The sequence below is a fragment of the Megalops cyprinoides genome, chromosome 1, assembly GCF_013368585.1.
Source record: "Megalops cyprinoides isolate fMegCyp1 chromosome 1, fMegCyp1.pri, whole genome shotgun sequence".
NCBI lineage: Eukaryota > Metazoa > Chordata > Actinopteri > Elopiformes > Megalopidae > Megalops > Megalops cyprinoides.
In genome coordinates this window covers 30,142,935-30,160,714 of record NC_050583.1, presented here as the reverse complement: position 1 = coordinate 30,160,714, position 17,780 = coordinate 30,142,935, and the positions used below count along the sequence as shown (strand labels likewise).

At 37.7% G+C, this 17,780-nt stretch overlaps 1 protein-coding gene across 2 annotated transcripts; it reads left to right on the top strand.

Moving 5' to 3' along the window:
* Positions 1 to 4,618: 4,618 nt before the first annotated feature.
* LOC118780973 (cytochrome P450 3A30-like) lies at positions 4,619 to 17,137 on the top strand. Of its 2 annotated transcripts, XM_036533797.1 has the most exons (14): positions 4,619 to 4,856; positions 5,493 to 5,586; positions 5,819 to 5,871; positions 10,441 to 10,540; positions 10,661 to 10,774; positions 11,857 to 11,945; positions 12,338 to 12,486; positions 12,707 to 12,834; positions 13,002 to 13,086; positions 13,775 to 13,935; positions 14,443 to 14,669; positions 15,696 to 15,858; positions 16,516 to 16,615; positions 16,996 to 17,136. In XM_036533797.1, exons 1-13 carry the CDS (start codon positions 4,744 to 4,746, stop codon positions 16,609 to 16,611), a joined length of 1,572 nt encoding a protein of 523 aa, XP_036389690.1. In that variant the 5' UTR covers positions 4,619 to 4,743; the 3' UTR covers positions 16,612 to 16,615; positions 16,996 to 17,136. The 2 variants fall into 2 exon arrangements, with proteins under 2 accessions (XP_036389690.1, XP_036389681.1); XM_036533788.1 differs by having other exon boundaries at positions 16,516 to 17,137.
* Positions 17,138 to 17,780: the final 643 nt, after the last annotated feature.

Genomic DNA, 17,780 nt, shown 5'->3' with positions numbered 1-17,780 from the left:
TGAAAATTGATTAAATTGATTGTTGACAGTGAGAAGCGTACTGGTATGAGGTTTTTCCCTTAGGTGTCAGAGATCACAACTGGTGTCTATTCCCCTCTGATATTTTGCATTCCCTTCATTCTTGATTGGGTCAAGTAGGGAGGTTTTTGTTTGCCTCTCAGATGCGTGTTCTGTTGTAAACCGGGGAATCCAGCTGAATAAGTATACCCCCCCCCCCCCCATTTTGCATTTAATACTCAGCTGCTTCACCTTTTGCAGCAATTACAGCCTCAAGTCTTTTGTGATAAGTTTTCACAAGCTTTTCACATTTTTCTTTCATTTTGCCCACTCTTCCATGCAAAAGTGCTCTAGTTCCGTGTTTCCCAACCCTGCTCCTGGAGGCACACTGTCCTGCATATCTTCTATGTATCCTTCCTGCTTGACTAAATCAGGTGTGCTCAGCTAATCAAAAGTGCCACTGATGAGTTCAGTCAGGTAGGTAGAGCAGGGATAGATAGAAGATATGCAGGACGGTGTGCCTTCAGGAGCAGGGTTGGGAAACGCTGCTCTAGTTGATGCACATTACATGGGGACCAGTGCTGTATGGCAATCTTCAGCTCCTGCCACAGATTTTCTATTGGGCTTATCTCTGGATGTTGACTTGGCTGCTCTAGGATACTCACTTCCTTGTTTTTAAGCCACTATGGGCTTTGGTTCTGTGTTTGTGGTTATTGTCCTTTTGAAAGACGAATTTCCATCACAGTTTCAGGTCTTTTGCAAACTGTTCTAGGTTTTACTGAAGGATCTGTCTATATTTTTCTCCATCAGAATCCTTCCTTCAATTCTGACAAGCCAACAAGTCCCTGCCAATGAAAAACAACCCCACAACATAATGCTGCCATCACCATACTTCACAGTGGGCATGGTGTTGTCAGAGTGATAAGCAGTGCTCTTCTTTTGCCAGACACAGAATTTAGCATTAAGGCCAAACAACTCCATTTTTATTTCTTCCACATTGTCTGAGAACCTTCCACATGCCTTGTTGCATATTGAAAACAGGACTTAATATGATTTTTTTAAAGTAGGACTGTCCTCTAGTTTGGAGGTAGCCTTTTGGAAATAAGTCCAGGAACATGTCTGTGAGAGGATCCATTGTAAACCTACTCATTTTTATATAAAATTCAGGATAACCATAACCATCTGGCACGGGGGCCCCTCCACTCAGATGAGAGCTAATGCCTTCCAAAACTTCATCTTTTGTACTTGGTCTATTTAACCCTCTTTGCTGTTCTTCTCTAATGGATGGAAGAGGGACCTGATCCAAAATGTTTCCTCATATCATCAGATGAATCACATTCTGCAGAGTACAAGTCCTGACAAAATTGTACCATAATTTTATTTGTTTGTTTTTTTGGGTTTGAATGATGACATGACATTTGACTCAGTCCTGCCTTTTGCTGAACAGGCAATTATATGACCAGATTTGTTGTCATGTTCATAAAACATGTTTTTCAAAGAGAACTGTAGTTACTGCCTTACTGGTTAAGAGCTGCTTCTAGTTTCTTTGATAAGAAGTTAGATGATGAACTGACAACAGAACTACAGTCACACGGTATGTGTATATCAATTGCACAGTTTTTGAACTGACCCAAAACTATATATGCCAGATAATAGCCAACAGCATTAATAATGTCTGATAATAGGGTGAGAAAAATGCGGGGAGGGCAATCAAAAGACTGGCTGTATCTCATTTTGAATTTGATCTCAAGGTGAATTATAATGTGCTCGACCCTGTTTGACTAACAGCTCAGATACATTATTTTGATGTGATGTAAGACACCACGGACATGGATGGGTTCAGTCTTGAAAACAATAGAATGCCATTTGTTTGATTATGTGAAATGAACAACAGCTCTGGGTCTAATGTGTTGTAAGTCCTTTAACTTTTAGCACTACGTGGCAACATTTTGTCCCAAAACAAACAGCTGGGAAAGTTTTGCATTGCTGCCAAAATAGCCCTCTTTCCACAGGCAAACTTAAGAATGGTTCTAAATCCTGCTACCCAAGTCCAATTTTCAAAAAGATGTGAAACAGGGATGGCTTTCACTTCACTTCACTTCACTTTAAAAATACAAGCAATGGGATATACCCACTTACTGTTTGGTTGTCAAATAGCCAACATAAACATATGATTAGATGCTATTCCTCTTTTCTCTCCAACATGGCTTGACCTTGATGCTTTGCCGTAGACACCTGTTGCTGTGCAGCCTCATTTCAATGGATGCAAACTGATGAAATGGTATATCTGCGCTGAAATGGCCTTTTCAGTCAAATCATCCAAATTTGTGACCGGCTGAGTAAAATAAGGTGTACTGTTTGGAAATAAGGGCATGGTGGCTCTCCCTTTTAAATCAAAATCATGTTGACAGAAATCTGATTTCATGATGATTACATTCATGATGATGAATCTCATCAGATTCACAGCTTTGGATGTGCAATTTGGATATGGATATGCAATCATCATACAATTGCAAACATATTCCATTTATTTAAATTATTAAAGATTAAAAAATTTACAAAAGTAATTACAGTATAATTACACAGCTTTGTTTTACCTGTAACTAAAACAAGTATATTTCATTTGATTGCCAGATTGCCTGTAGAAATAATCACAGACCAGACTGTTATGGTCTGTTAGGAAAATTAATGGATACATACACTTGCGACATTTTCTCAAAACAGCTTCTGCATCTTAATCTCATACATGAAAAACTCCAGTATTGAATAAAATTCATGCCTAACGTTCTTAACATAAGCACAGGTTTCATGTGATTTCAATGATTAGAAAGTCTGACAATAGCCCATAGCACTTCTGTGCCAGTTAATAAACACACTCATGCAAGTTGTATGAAGTGTAAACAAAGTGCCCTCACTACATAAAACACACTTGTCCTTCTCAAATATGACAATTTTTGAGCACAGAAGTGCTTATAATATAAGAAACTATGTATGTGAGGAAACAAATGCATCCATATGTAACTGTGGAGAAGCTGGCCAACACTTCTCACATAAAATGATTAGGAAAGAGCAACAGTTCAAAAAAGGGCAATAAATTATTTAAAACCCTATACAAACAAAGAAACTCCTGTTGGTCAGTTTGAATTTGATTGCTAGAAGAAAGAGGGCCCTTGAACATTTAACAAACGATTAACACAAACAATTAACATTCATTTTCTAGGGGGAGGTGAAGGGTCTCCTGTACAAAAACATATATAAAAATAATTTTGAACAAATATAGTGACCATTGTAAATGGATTGAAGCACATTAGCTTCAAGGCCACAGTTTTAATGTAATAATATATTATCGATTTGATAAGAAGATATGTGGACACTGTCCTACATTCCAACGCTATTATGTTTGACCTGCTTCCTCAGAGGTTTGTGCGGTGCAGTGGGAAAATATGTGATCTGGGTGTGTTCTGGGCTTTCTTACTCCCATGTAGTGAAAGAGGACTACTTTATCACCTGAGATCTTTGTTGTTGTGGTATCTGGACATATGACCCAGAGTAAATAGTTTCAGGTTATATTAGGTCAATATTTTAAGTGTGCAGTAGAGTACATCTGTCCTAGTTCTTTGCAGTCTTTTCTTTCATGTTTTTCAAAATATTGTGAACAAGTTAACAGAACAGCTCATACTCCCCACTCCATGAGGAAAGGTCACAGTAGAAGTGTACATAACACGTACAAACATGTACAAAATCCAAATGTTTTGACTCAAAATTGAGTACATCTTGAAAAAGAAAGTGCCAACACACAGATTCATTCCCAATTATTATTGAAATGATTAAAACTGCATTAAAATGTGAGTTGGATAAACATTGTTATCAAACAATAATGCAAAATTCGCTCAGGAAAATGTTTTTATATGAAAATAGCTGGGGTCTGAGCAGCTCCCGAAAACTTCAAGCTGCGCCAGCTAAGTTTTGTTCACCTCAGCCCACCTGCGCGACCGCAAAGGACGAGCCTAGTGTTTCGTTGGCGATTCCGAAATATAGGGGGCACCATAAACAGTAGAAAATTAATGAATAAAAAAGGAAAATAGCACAACGACTTTTACGGTAATTCAGAGCAAAGACGTGTAAGTATTATTAATTACACAATTCAATTCAATTCAGTACTTCAAACACAAAGATCAATTACACTTATTACCAGTCATGGCAGTCATTCCTTACTTTAATACTTGAACAGTCGCTCTTCATTTACCTGAGCATAATGCTCTTGCAATATTGTTACTCAGTCCTATATTCTCTGAAATGGGACTGAACAGATTGTAATCATGGTGATTTCGTGAAAACGGTCAACAGTTTATAGCAACTACAGTAATACTTAACATACGCTTATGCAATATGATTCAATGCTCCAGCAATACTCAGTACTGCAGTAATACAATGAAATAGTAAAATACAGGGTGAGATCACCAGAGCATGGCCGGGCATATCTTACTGGGGTAAGTGCCATTGCGTGTAAGCTATCATTCTTATCAAAATTCTTCACTGTGCAGTAAAAATTGCGTAATCTGTTACCTCGCTGTATATAAGACCGAGAGTGCAATGCTTCAGTTATGATTGTTCGCTTTCCCAGGACACAATCTTTCGTAAATCGTTACCGTTGGAGCCCATTAGGCTACACATCTGACACGCTTTCGTAGCTGATCTTTAAGCGTGTTTTTTACTCAGACATAAGAATTGGAGTAATCGCTGAGGATGCAAGGTGCAATATCTGAAACAAGCATTGAAGAATCTACAATGAGTGTCCTCTTGTTTTTTTCGACAACGACCTGGGGTCTTCTTCTGTTGTTTCTAAGCTTGGTGGTAGTGTGAGTAAAGTTAATTTTTATTATTTAAGTGTACCAGATTAGCCCTATATGTTTCTATTAGAGTAAATGGTCATATAACAGAAATATTTTGTAAAAATGAATATAGGAAATAGTTTGATGGGACGGATTAAATCAATATAATTCAATGGTAGTTATAAACGAATAATTAATCGTGATAATGTCATTTCTACGTTATTTATTTAAACGTCCTTTTTTACTTTTCAACACATTGTGGTGGGTGTAGGCTTTAAGATGGGATAGAAGCGCTTTTAGTGTAACTGGCATGCTACGTAAATGAATTTAGATATTAGATTATATTTATCTATTCATATGCGACGATTTCAGGTAATTTCTTTGAACGTCTTGCTCACCATGATATTCAGCTCATTCTCATTACTCAAAATTGAGGAAATACTTTATTTTTGTTATAGTTGTTATAGTCGTTTATTTGAATGGCCGGCAGTGCGTGTCCAGTCTCTGACGATGCGGCATAATCAAAGACTGAACGACACGATGCTGAAATAAACTTAAGCGTAAATATTAATGGCTGTGGGTTTGTATCCATTTCTGGAACCTCAATAACATTATGTCAGCTCACTGTCAACTTTACTGTTAGCTTTTCATTCATGTTAACAGGTACGGTTACTGGCCCTATGGAGTCTTTAAAACATTGGGAATTCAGGGACCAAAACCCTGGCCTTTTGTAGGAACACTTCCCGAGTACCGAAAGGTAGGTTAACATTACCATGGAATTGATACGGTGTATGATTGGCAATGTGTATGATGTGGCGATTATCCATAACAGAAAATATCAGAAAGAGAAATTTGTCCCTTTATTCAGGCAAATGCTTTCATATTTTGTTTCTAATAGCTATTAAATTATACCAGTTTGCTTTCATATAAAGAAAAGAAATACCGAGACGTTGTGATGGCACAGTTTCACTGGAATTCACCTTTTCCAGGGTTTCCACAATTTTGACGTGGAGTGTTTTAAGAAATATGGCAGAATATGGGGGTGAGTATCATTGTTACCGTGAAATATTCAGTAAGAAAAAACACGCAAGGAAGACATACTTGCTGCTACAATGCAAGCAGCCCAAAAGGCAGGGTTGTTCCTCCTACAATGTAAGCTTTATGTGTAAAAAGTTACACACCTTATGTACTTGATGTTTATGTTTAACAGTGGTCTGAATATCACACTAAGGAAAAATCATTTTAGGTGCTAATTAAAAATGTTTTTTTTTTCAATAGGCAATAGACTAGGTTTCCAGAATGTGAAACATGCCACAATAGTAGCTAGCTAGTTAGACAGCTTAGCAAAATTCACTGTAGCTAACAGATAACTATACAGCTAGACATAACATAACTTCAGATATGTCGCTCTTCACTTTATGACCGTTAGCTACATTTCTGAGTATTGTTTAGCCAACTAAGCTAGCTAGCTAGCATCTTGAGTAGCAGGACACCCAGGCAAGTAAGCAGGATGTCTAGGTAACTGCTATATAGTTAATGTTTACGATATCTTAACTAGTGGTCTCCCAAGTAGTTCAATCAGTAAAAGCGCTTGATGTTCAAAGTGCTCCACCCTACGGCCCAGGTTAGATTCCAGCTGTGTCATCAGCCAACAATAACCGAAAGCACACAAACGGCAGAAAAAAATTGGCTTCATAACACAGGGTTATATGGATAGGTATGTCTGTCCTGTTGCTCATCAGTGACCCCCCTGGTTAGTTGTGCTGTCTGTACAAAGATGCACATGAGGTGTCTTCCTCCTAATTATGTTTGTGCAAACTTGACATGGGGGCTTAAGAAGTGTCATTAGTTTCACTGGTTTCTCATGTTTACATGTTTGTCTTGTCCTCCCGGAAGTTCAGTAGTGAGTTCAGAGACAGGGCGGCGTCTGTAACACAACTGAGCATTCCAAAATGGCAGAAAACGGGGGGAGAATATACTAGAAATTCCAATTTTTTTTTTTTTTTTAAAGATGCCTAACTAGCATCTAGTCTCCCAGATCTTTTGCAAAATATAGTTCATCCTCAAAATTGAACTAATGAGTTAAACCCCAAATTTTCTAAATTCTAAATTTTAATTATACAAGTCCCTTTTGGAAGATTACGGATATCATTACTGACATTAATGTTAAAGTTCGGCAGCTCCACCACTTCACAATGTAAAAAGACTAACTGCATGTACTGTTTGACATGTTACACTAATACTGTCATGTTTTTAGTGCAAGTACCACTTTAAAGAGAAGTGTATTGCCACTTGTATGATAGCCTCTTATATATCTCATTTTTGTAAATCATAGCCATGATATTTCATGATATTGACAGTGATTGTCCACTCTGGCTAGCAAGCTGTCTTGAATAGGCGAATGGTTACACTACATTACATCACATTGTTGTCATTTAGCAGATGCTCTTATCCAGAGTAACTTAAAAAGTGCATCTAATAAGATGGTATAAAAAGTTGCACAAATAGGACACCACTAACCACATATGAACAAGTGTCAAATGTAATCCAGGTGCATATTTACATCAACATGTAAATGCAACATAGTACACTACAGAGGGACTTTACATTCCAAGTAAAATGCTAGCACTTACCATGAAGTAAACATCCACATAAAGTATCACACATAACCCTGAAGTACATTTCCATGTATATAATTGCATATAAATACATGGGATGGCAGTGTAGCATAGTGGTAAGGAGCAGGACTCGTAACTGAAAGGTTGTTAGTTCAATTGCCTCCTGGGACACTGCTGCTGTACCCTTGGGCAAGATACTTAACCAAGAATTGCCTCATAAATACCCAGCTGTATAAATGGATAACAGGTAAAAAAAAAAAAAAAAGTAACCTATCTAAGTTGTTCTGGATAAGAGCATATGATAAACATCAATAATGTAATGTAATGTCATAAACAGAGTAAAAAATCATTCTTGGAATGGGGGGGGGGGGGGGGGGGCTGTGGTGTAGCCTGAAGAGGTGGGTCTTTAGTCTGTGATGGAAGATAGCCATCATTTCCTCTACTCTGACTGTAGCAGGGAGCTTAATCCACCACACAGGGGCCTAGACAGACAGATGATGTGACTGGGATACAAGATTACGAGAAAGGAGGACAGTCAAGTGTCCAGAAGAAGCTGAGTGAAGTTGCCTGGCTGGGGTGTAGGGTCTGATGATCAATTTAAGATAAGGGGGAGCCATTTCCCACACTGCTTGGTAGGCTAACACCAGTTGGTGAGCGAGCCACCAACACTTTAAAGTGGAGTGAGATCACAATAAGTGAGACATGGAAGAATTTGGGGATATTGTGGATCAGCTGAGCAGGAGCCTTGTAACGGAGCTGCTGGCCCGTTACGGAATACATCGAAAATTGGGTCAATAAAATATAACGTACACGACTGTTTAACTTACCCGTTTTATTGTACAAAAACAGCTTGCGGAATTACGACGTAAATTTTCTAGTTCGCAACCGAGCGCACTGCGCACGTTTAGAAACGAAGTTTTAAATTACTGTTAGGCTACACTGTTGTTGATAGGGTGGCCAACTAACAGGGTAGTGAAGCTACACGCTGTTAAAAACATAGCAGTTTTAACCCGGTTTTAAATGTTTTATGGTACCGTGTGAGTAGCAAGCATCATACCGCACACCTGTTTGTGTTTCAGTCCGCAGCCACTGTTTACGGGTCATCGGGGAGCAAAGGGGGATTCGTTGCGCTGGCACTGTGTATATAATTTAATGTACATCGGGTGGTATAGTCCAGTTAACACCAGTTGCATATATGTTTATTTTCCGAACATGGGTAAATCTGAAAATGTGTTTTGTGTTATAATTGAAATGCTACTGTTATTGTAAATTATTTCTGTTATTTATGGCAATATTAACAGTTTAAATTGTTTGAATTTAAATTGTTTTGGATCATCCCAGCCAGCTAGGAGGGTATTTAAGGAAGTCTTTGCCCTCATTTTGTGGTTGGATGGTTGATTGAATGAATGGGAGTAAGACTGGACAGAGTCTAAGTGTATACAGTCAATGAATGGGTATTATTGGAAACCCCTGAAAATAGTTTTGTTTACCTGTTTGTTATTTTATTTTTTGGTTGCATCTTTGTTGCTCGAGTTCTGTTTTTTGTTTATTTTGATACTTTTGCCACCTGCACTGTGTATAGCCTTCATCTTCACCTGCATGCCTGGGAGACAATAAACACTCCTGCCACTTCATTTGTTGCTTGGCTCCATTTTGGAATTCTTTTGCCTGGCTGCTGCGGTTGTCACGTCACAAGCCTTAAGAATGAGGGGTTTGATTGTTCAAGTCGCAGTGGGAGAGAACTAAGGCTTTTGACCAGGAGTTTGGTTGAGTAGGAGGCAAGGGAGGGAGGGATTCTTCTGACACCCTTACCGTGTTTAACCTGGCTATTTGGTAAGGCAGGCATACATAAGATCTGATCTTCATGATGATGGAGCGCCAGTTGGTGTGGCATTTGATCAACATAATTTACATGTTGTGAAACTGTTGAAAGTGAGCTCAAATTGATACATGTTTCAGTGATTGGGATTACAGAGTAGCAAATTGACAAAAAAAAAAGTTGCGCCAAATAGGATTACTGAACAGTAAATGTAATGAACTGCATATGAATCGCAAAGTGGTGAAATAAAAGGTTCTACTTGCACTTTCATTCTGATAATATGTGGGACACTATGTGGGGCACTTTTCTTTATGAAAAGTGCATTGCCAGCTCTTTGATTAATGATTGTAAATGGTGAATGATTCTAAAAATGTGTACACACATTGTTTACATGTGTTTACATTTGAAAGTACACCTCTGGTCACGTTTCTCTTGTGTGGAATTCTTTTCAGTGGTCACACACTACAATGAGAGCTGGACACAAATGCAGAACAGCAAACCTTTATTCTGGAACGGGGCAGGATACAAACAGAAGATCAGACGGGATACAGGCAGGAATCGAAGCGTTTGAGAAACCAGGCTTAGCATACCCTTACGTGAGAGTATACTTCGCTCCGGTGATCTAAACACAAGGGTTTAAATAGGGGAACAAATCAAAGCTAACGAGGTGGAGACAGGTGAGGGAGATGATCGCTGATCAGACCGGTGATTAGCAGGTTGGCAACGCAGAGCGCTGAATGGCTGAAGCCGAAGTGGGAGGCGGCAAGGTCGTTACAACAGTTTAGAATGGGTTCAATTTACTCAACACATCACTGTCCAATGCTCTGATGGTCAGATTTACTAAGACAGTGGACACAAAATATTCAATGCTTTCTATATGAATAAACCATTTTACATTCATTTTCTCTGTAAGTAGTATGAGTCAAAATGGTGAATCTGTGGTTCTTGTGGTACTCCACCCATTACATTGAATAAATGAGTTTCACAAGCAGGATTACCTTTATTGTTAATGAACTCAGGGTGCCAAACTCAAAACAAAATTTCTTGTATGACAGAAACACTTCTTATGTTTCTTAAATCACTTTTTTTTTACCTTTTCTGGATGGAACAAATCCATGTGCCGGACATGGATTTGTCCCAAATTCATTTATATGCTTTTGTTATTTCCCTCTAGTTTCTATGATGGCAGACAGCCAGTGATGGCCATTATGGATCCTGCAATGATCAAAACTATTCTGATCAAGGAGTGCTACTCTCTCTTCACCAACAGAAGAGTAAGACAATACTGCATCTCAGAATGTCTGATTAGACATAAATACAAACTCTGAAGACCACAGAATGGACACAAGTGCATGTGTGATCAGAAATGAATCTCAGGTGTCCTTTTTCTGTAGAACTTCCGTCTGAACGGTCCCTTATACGATGCCATCACTGTTGTGGAGGACGAAGAGTGGAAGAGAATCAGAAGTGTTCTTTCTCCCTCTTTTACCAGTGGCAGATTGAAAGAGGTAAGCTTCCATTAACTCTTCACTGCATATGTAGGACATATTTCTCTACTCTATGTCTGAACTGTTACAAAGCCATACAAAAACAAAGCTATGTCGTGATCACATCTAGTGGTGCCGTCAGAGAATTTTGATTGCCAGTGCTCCAATGCTTGACCATTTAGTGGGGTAGCTACTGATCTGTGAATTATATGCAGGTGCACGGCCAAGCATTAACAGTAGTTAGTTAATACTAGGACATTTATAGCAAAGTGAACGTTTGCATATTATGAGAAAAGGAGTAATGTTAAATGGTGGTATTTATACAGTAAATAGCTAACTAGCTAGCTGCCTACTTCATGTCAACCTGCCACCACTTACTAATGTTGTCAATTTGTTCTACATGATTGCAAATAAATATAAAGACAAATAAAGTATTGGTTAAGCAGTATTCAGGGGTGGGACTTAGGGCATAGTCTATTATTCGGCCTGACCATGGCGTGTGTGGGGGCGCTAATGGACAGAAATAGTATGTGTATACCAGATACAGTAATATCACACAAGAAAGAAAACCACAGACGCACAATGTTAAAGATAAGTATTGTGAAGAAATTACACAGTTTTTTTGTGGGTGCTATGGCCGTCATTGTCATTGCTGAAGATCATAACCATCTGCTTGGCCTCCAAGAGTTGAATCATAAGAATTGTCTTGAGGGCTTGTTATCTTCTTGTATTACATCTTGTATCTATCATTACTTGTATAGGCAAAACTCATTTTAATTAATTACATTATGCTATTACCAGTTCTGTTATTGTGAATATTAAGATAAGGTTACAAAGTGGTAATAAATAATGAAATACAGTATGGAATTGTTCACTGCTATTGGCTGTGTATTTGTTGGTTTTATATGTGTGTGTAGGTGTACATAACTCCTGTTAACCCACAACACGACAGTGTTCAAAACTAAGAGATGGTGTACACTTTTAGCTTACATGGTAGCAACTGATACTTAACCTCTGTTTATGCTGTTATGTTTCCATGGGTAGAACATTCTAGTGAGATTCTACATTTTTAATATTTCTTGTATTCTCTTTTGCTTATACAGGTGTTTACAATTATGACACAACACTCCGAAAACTTAGTTAAGAGTCTACAGAGAAAGGCTGACAGTGGGGAAGCAGCAGAAATGAAGGAGTGAGTAATGAAAGGGGTAGAGTGCAGTGACTTGCAGGGTTTCCAAACCTTGTGCATTCTCCCTTTCCCATGGGCCCACTTGATCAATACAGTGGGATTGTCTGCTGGGTCTGAGAGATCAACTCTGACCATTTCAACAATACCCTAACTGTGAGTGAAGACATTTAATGTAGATTTGTGACCCTGAACTGAGCCCAGAGCTGAAGAGATCTACAAACATCACAGTACACGCCATAACCATAAATATTTCTTTTTTTCTGTGTGGAGGTGCATTAATTTGCCTTTCAAAAGTTGTGCTGTAGGAAATTAAAAGTTACTCTTGCTCTGCAGAATGTTCAGGTGTTCATTTATATTAGTAGCTCATGTTTTTTAATGTTTGATTTGTGTTTCAGGTTCTTTGGTGCATACAGTATGGATGTTGTCACCAGTACGTCCTTCAGTGTTGACATTGACTCTCTCAATAATCCCAAAGATCCATTTGTCACCAACATCAAGAAAATGCTCAAATTTGACCTGCTCAGTCCTCTTTTTATCTTAATAGGTAATACTTATTTCAATATTTTGAAACAGTTCACTGCATTGTCATGTTTTGCAGTTTATGTTGAGACACGTTGTACATTATTTCTATGGGTGTGAATATACCCCTTACTGTTGTTGTCAACTATATACAATATATAGTAGTTTTTAACTCATGAAGACATGTCTGGTGTCATATCTATGAAAAATGATTCTTTATACCTTTCCTCTTCTTATTTGTTTAGCATTCTTCCCTTTTTTGGCTCCGCTTCTGGAGAAAATGGACTTTGCCCTCTTTCCAACATCTGTGACAGATTTCTTTTATGCTTCTCTTCAAAAAATAAAGTCAGAACGTGAAACGAATGTTCACAAGGTAAGAGCAGAACATCAAGTTACTTTTTTCCATATTACTTTAATTAGCATATTTTCCAGAATACGGATAAAGAATTTGGGTAACAACCTAAAGCAAAATTAAGTTTGAGAATAAATTGGTTTGCATGTGATTCTGTGGACTTCAGGTTTTGGTAATTCCCTATTTAGAACCGTGTGGATTTTCTACAACTGATGGTGGATTCCCAGATACCTGAAAAGGGTACTACCCCAAATGGAAATCAGCCACTAAAAGGTATAGCACTCACCTACATGTAAAAAGCAAATCAATATGTATACGTGTTATTTTAAAGTGATACATATAGAATTTATTTCACATTTAAAATAGAATCCTTTACAGACGAACAGTTAAAAACAGTCAAACGCTGGGAAACCCATGTTTGTAATTTGGCCTGGACACAGGTTAAGGCTACTATTCTACTATCTGTGGGCTGTGGATGAATCAGGATTGTGTTCATAACTGTATTTCCCAAAAAATGTACCTCCCACAACAGTGTACATTTATTGTACACAATTATTGTATTGGATTTCTCTGATCAAGTGAAAATAAAGCTGTCTGGGTATGGTATTTGTTGGCATGTAAATCAGTTCATTTTTTTCCTGATAATGTTCTGAGGTAAAAAAAAAAAAAAGAAAATGGGACTATTCAAAAAATAAACAACTTATGAAGACTAGAGAAAGAGTGCTCTCAGCTCCTTTCATGTGAGCTGTGTGGACCAGTAATGTTGGGCTATTAAATAAACATTACAGGTGCGGCAGCCATAAAAGAAAACTGGGCTGTATGAAGTCTCACATTACCACTGTCTTTTTATTTTGGCAGAAGTCCTTATCCCTTCACCCAGTAACTACTGAAAGGTTTCAGTATTTGATAGGAACTAGTATACCTGTAAATTGAATGTACATTTATCTGTTTTTCTCTGCAGGACTTACTGACCATGAAATTTTGTCTCAGTCAATGATGTTTATTTTTGCTGGGTATGAGACCAGCAGCAGCACTCTCACATTCCTGGCATACAACTTGGCGACCAACCCTGACATCATGAAAAAACTGCAAGAGGAGATTGACCAGGTCTTCCCAAACAAGGTAACTGTTCACTTATGAGATGCCCACCATAGCGGTTTTTTGCGAGAAATATGCACCAAACTGATAAATGCATATTTGCTAGGTGCTAAGTGTAACAGAAATGTTTTGAAGTTCTGGTCTTGTGATGGCTGAGTGTCCTGTGTAGGAGGTTTATTTGTGTGCATACAAATACTTTGATCAAGGTGAATAGTGCATATATAAAGGTTTGAAGTCTAAATGCAATTTGAATTAGATTCATTATTTCATTCACATCAACTACTGCTATGCAGCTCATCAGAACGAGAGAGAGAGAGAGAGAGAGAGAGAGAGAGCATATTGTTATGCAACTGTGTTGCCAACAATTTTGATTTGAAAGGAATCAAACTTTTTGCTGACTTTTTACAGCAATTTCTGTGTCTGGTGGGAGTTACTCACATTGAAAGCAAATCAAACTATAAAGATTTAATTCCACTCTTTATATTTATATTTACAACTGAGTGCAATGTTTTTTTGCCTTGTTTGTTGAAGGCCCCAGTGAGATATGAACCACTAATGAAAATGGAGTACTTGGATATGGTTTTGAATGAGTCTCTGAGACTCTTCCCCATCGCTGCTCGTCTTGAAAGGGTTTGCAAGAAGACCGTTGAGATCAATGGAGTGACCATCCCTAAAGGGACTGTGGTCATGATGCCAATTTATGTCCTGCACCGTGACCCCAAATTGTGGTCAGAACCTGAGCTCTTCAAACCTGAGAGGTAAGGCATTGTGGAAAATTCAGCAATTTGAGTCACAGCTGTAACTGATTTGATATTCTAGCACCTATGTGTTTCCATTCATCAGGTGTTCACATTTTGTACTTGAGTAGGAATTCTAAAGAAGAGAGACAGCTTACAAATGGAGTTTAATATTGCTAAAATTTGTACTTGTGGGCAATAACAATGTAGAAGGCGGAATTATTTTAAGGCCAGTGTAATGTGCCTGTGTAATATGAAAAAGATTAGTATTGATTATAAATCAAAGAAGGTTCTATTAATGCTATATAATGTAGTAGTCAGACCAGATTTGGAATAGTGTCCAGGTCTGGACACCACACTATGGACATAGAAGCTGAGACACAAAGAAGTACAAGACCAGGATCTAGGTATTAAACGTATAAAATATGAAGACAAACTTGACACTTGATGTGTTTTTGTCTAGAATGAAGGAGAGCTAGGGAGATGCCATTGGTTTTTCCAAAAGGGATAAAAAGTGGAATGCAGAAACTATTTTAAGAAGAATTGTGGTAGGGCTTGAATAGTGTTATGCTCACACTCAGTGGTCTGGGAGTGTTGTTAGCTTGGTCTGACACTGGTGCTCATTTAACTTGGAATGGATACACCTATGTTCTATCGTGCTGGAAGTCACCCAGGATAAGAGCGTCTGCTAAATTCATATAATGTAATGAGTACTGTTATCAAAACAAGAGGGCATAGGTAGGAATTAGGTACATTTAATACTGGTACAAATAAGTGTTTTTATTTGTTTTCTTACATGTTTTAACTCAGCTTCCCAGGATTTTTAGTGGAGATGATTTTTAGAGGAGTCACTCAGATTGTTCAAAATTAGGCTCAACAAACTCAATTTTCCTTACTCATTGTTCTTACTTATCATGTAAAAGTCATTTTATTCATGTTTGACCTCAAGCCAGTCATTTCATCTATGTTTTACCTTGTTAATTGCAGACCTAGGTAGTTTCTAAATATGTGATTGGTCACTTACTCCCCTCTTATTTCCACACATAGGTTTAGCAAGGAGAACAAAGAGAGCATAGACCCCTATGTCTACATGCCATTTGGAGCTGGTCCTCGGAACTGCATTGGGATGAGATTTGCCGTCCTCCTCATTAAACTGGCTGTGGTTCAGGTTTTACAGAACTTCAGCTTTGCTGTTTGTGATGAGACAGAGGTGAGAGCTGTTCAGTGTCTGTGAGTGTGTCTGTTATGTTTCCTTTCTCCCCTCTGTTTATGAGTGTCACAGGGCTAACCCAAGTGTAGATACTCTGAGAGTCTTTGGATGAACACGCACAGATACCTGCAAATCACAGAATTTCTTTCAAAACGAGAAAAAATGACCTATCCTTCAAAAGATAAAACATTCATAATGTATTGTGAAAGTATAATAATTGATAATTGACGTTCATTATCCTAAATGTCTCAGAAATAAACAGCTACTTTTACCTCAAAAATAAGCCTCATGTAGAGTATTAGTAGTTAAAGTTTTGGGTTGAAGCATAAGCCCTCCAAAGTAATGTTCTCATACTTTTTGCGTCTGATTAGCTAGTGGTTATGTTTTGTCTGATAGTGTAGGGGTGTTAATGATGTTGGAAGAGGCATTTATAAATCAGCCTTAATGTGACTTATTCTGTGTATTTGTATTGTCAAACTCTCCTTTGATCTCTGTTGTGGCAAGACACACTGTTTATCAAATTGGGAACCTAGCTCTTTATTAGCTAATTGCAGAATATGAATGGTTGCAATCAGACAGACATTTTGGAGTTTTGCAAGGCTGGAGTCAGGACAGTATATAAAAGTCTGAGCTAATTTCCTGTGTCTGTTTCATCAGGTACCAGTGGAGCTGGATGTTCAAGGACTAATTGCACCTAAAAACCCAATAAAACTGAAACTTGTTCCACGCTGCAGTGTAAACAATGAGGAATAAATAGGTGAGAGTGGGTTGGAAATTAGGCCTTTATATGTGAATATATTGCAAAACTGACCTACATACTGAAGTTATACTGTACACACAAATTTTTAAATAAATGAATATGATCATTTCTTGTTAGTTGTGCATTTGACATTTATTTCTGATTATTTTCTGTAACTGTAAGTGATTATTTACTGTTAAAACAATAATCAAAACAGCTTGACTTAACATTCTTTAGAAATCCTTATTTGACTCTATATCATCAGTGGGATTCATTCTATTTTGCCAAATACTCATCATTTTAATGTTTTTCTTTTTTGTATTTTGATACCTCTTTTACTTTTATTGATACATGCTGTGTTGTGTAAACATCTCTTTCTATCTTCTCTTTTACTAAAGTACCATCTGTGTTGCCTTTTTCTCTTGGATTAAGTAAGTACCACCAAGTTACAGAATGCAGTGACTTTGGTTTAGCATGTAAATGAGGGCACTGCAAAAAAGCAAAAATAAAATGTTGAACGCTAAAGTTTGTTTTCTTTCTTGATCCAGGTGCTGGTTCTTTTATTTGGAAATAAAACTGTTGACTGTGATTAACCAAACTTGTTGGTGTGCAGTTTCTGCTTTAGGGGATTGTGTCCTAAGGGGGTGCCCATTCATACCTAGTACCTTTTATTCACTTCATTTCTGTCTGTGTGAGTAATGGGAAATGCTAACTGTCCAAGGTGAGATAAAATCCAGATGATGTAATGAGATTTTTAGATCTCTTGTCTATACACAAGTTGTTACTGAGGAACAACTTTCATTCACATTTGTAAAAAAAAAGATATTTATCTTCTTTCTATAAAATAAATGATGAAGAAATGTTGACATGTCTATCCCACTATATACAATAAAAAAGAAACATAAGATCATATCCGTAGTTGTACATCATAGTGCAAGATAAAGAAATCTTTTTTAAACTTCTGTAAAAACAGACGGATCACGTAATTGCTTCACTTTCAGAGGATAGGTTTAGTTTGGTAGCATATGTTTTCATTTGTGTTTAATAATGTGTGTAAGAACTTAACATAGCATAATTAACTCACTGCTCCCTTCACTAGCTTCCAGTGTCTTCCCCATCACACGCCCCTACCTCAGCTTGTTTCATCATAGAATGCACCACTGCACTACTGTTGTTGTTCATT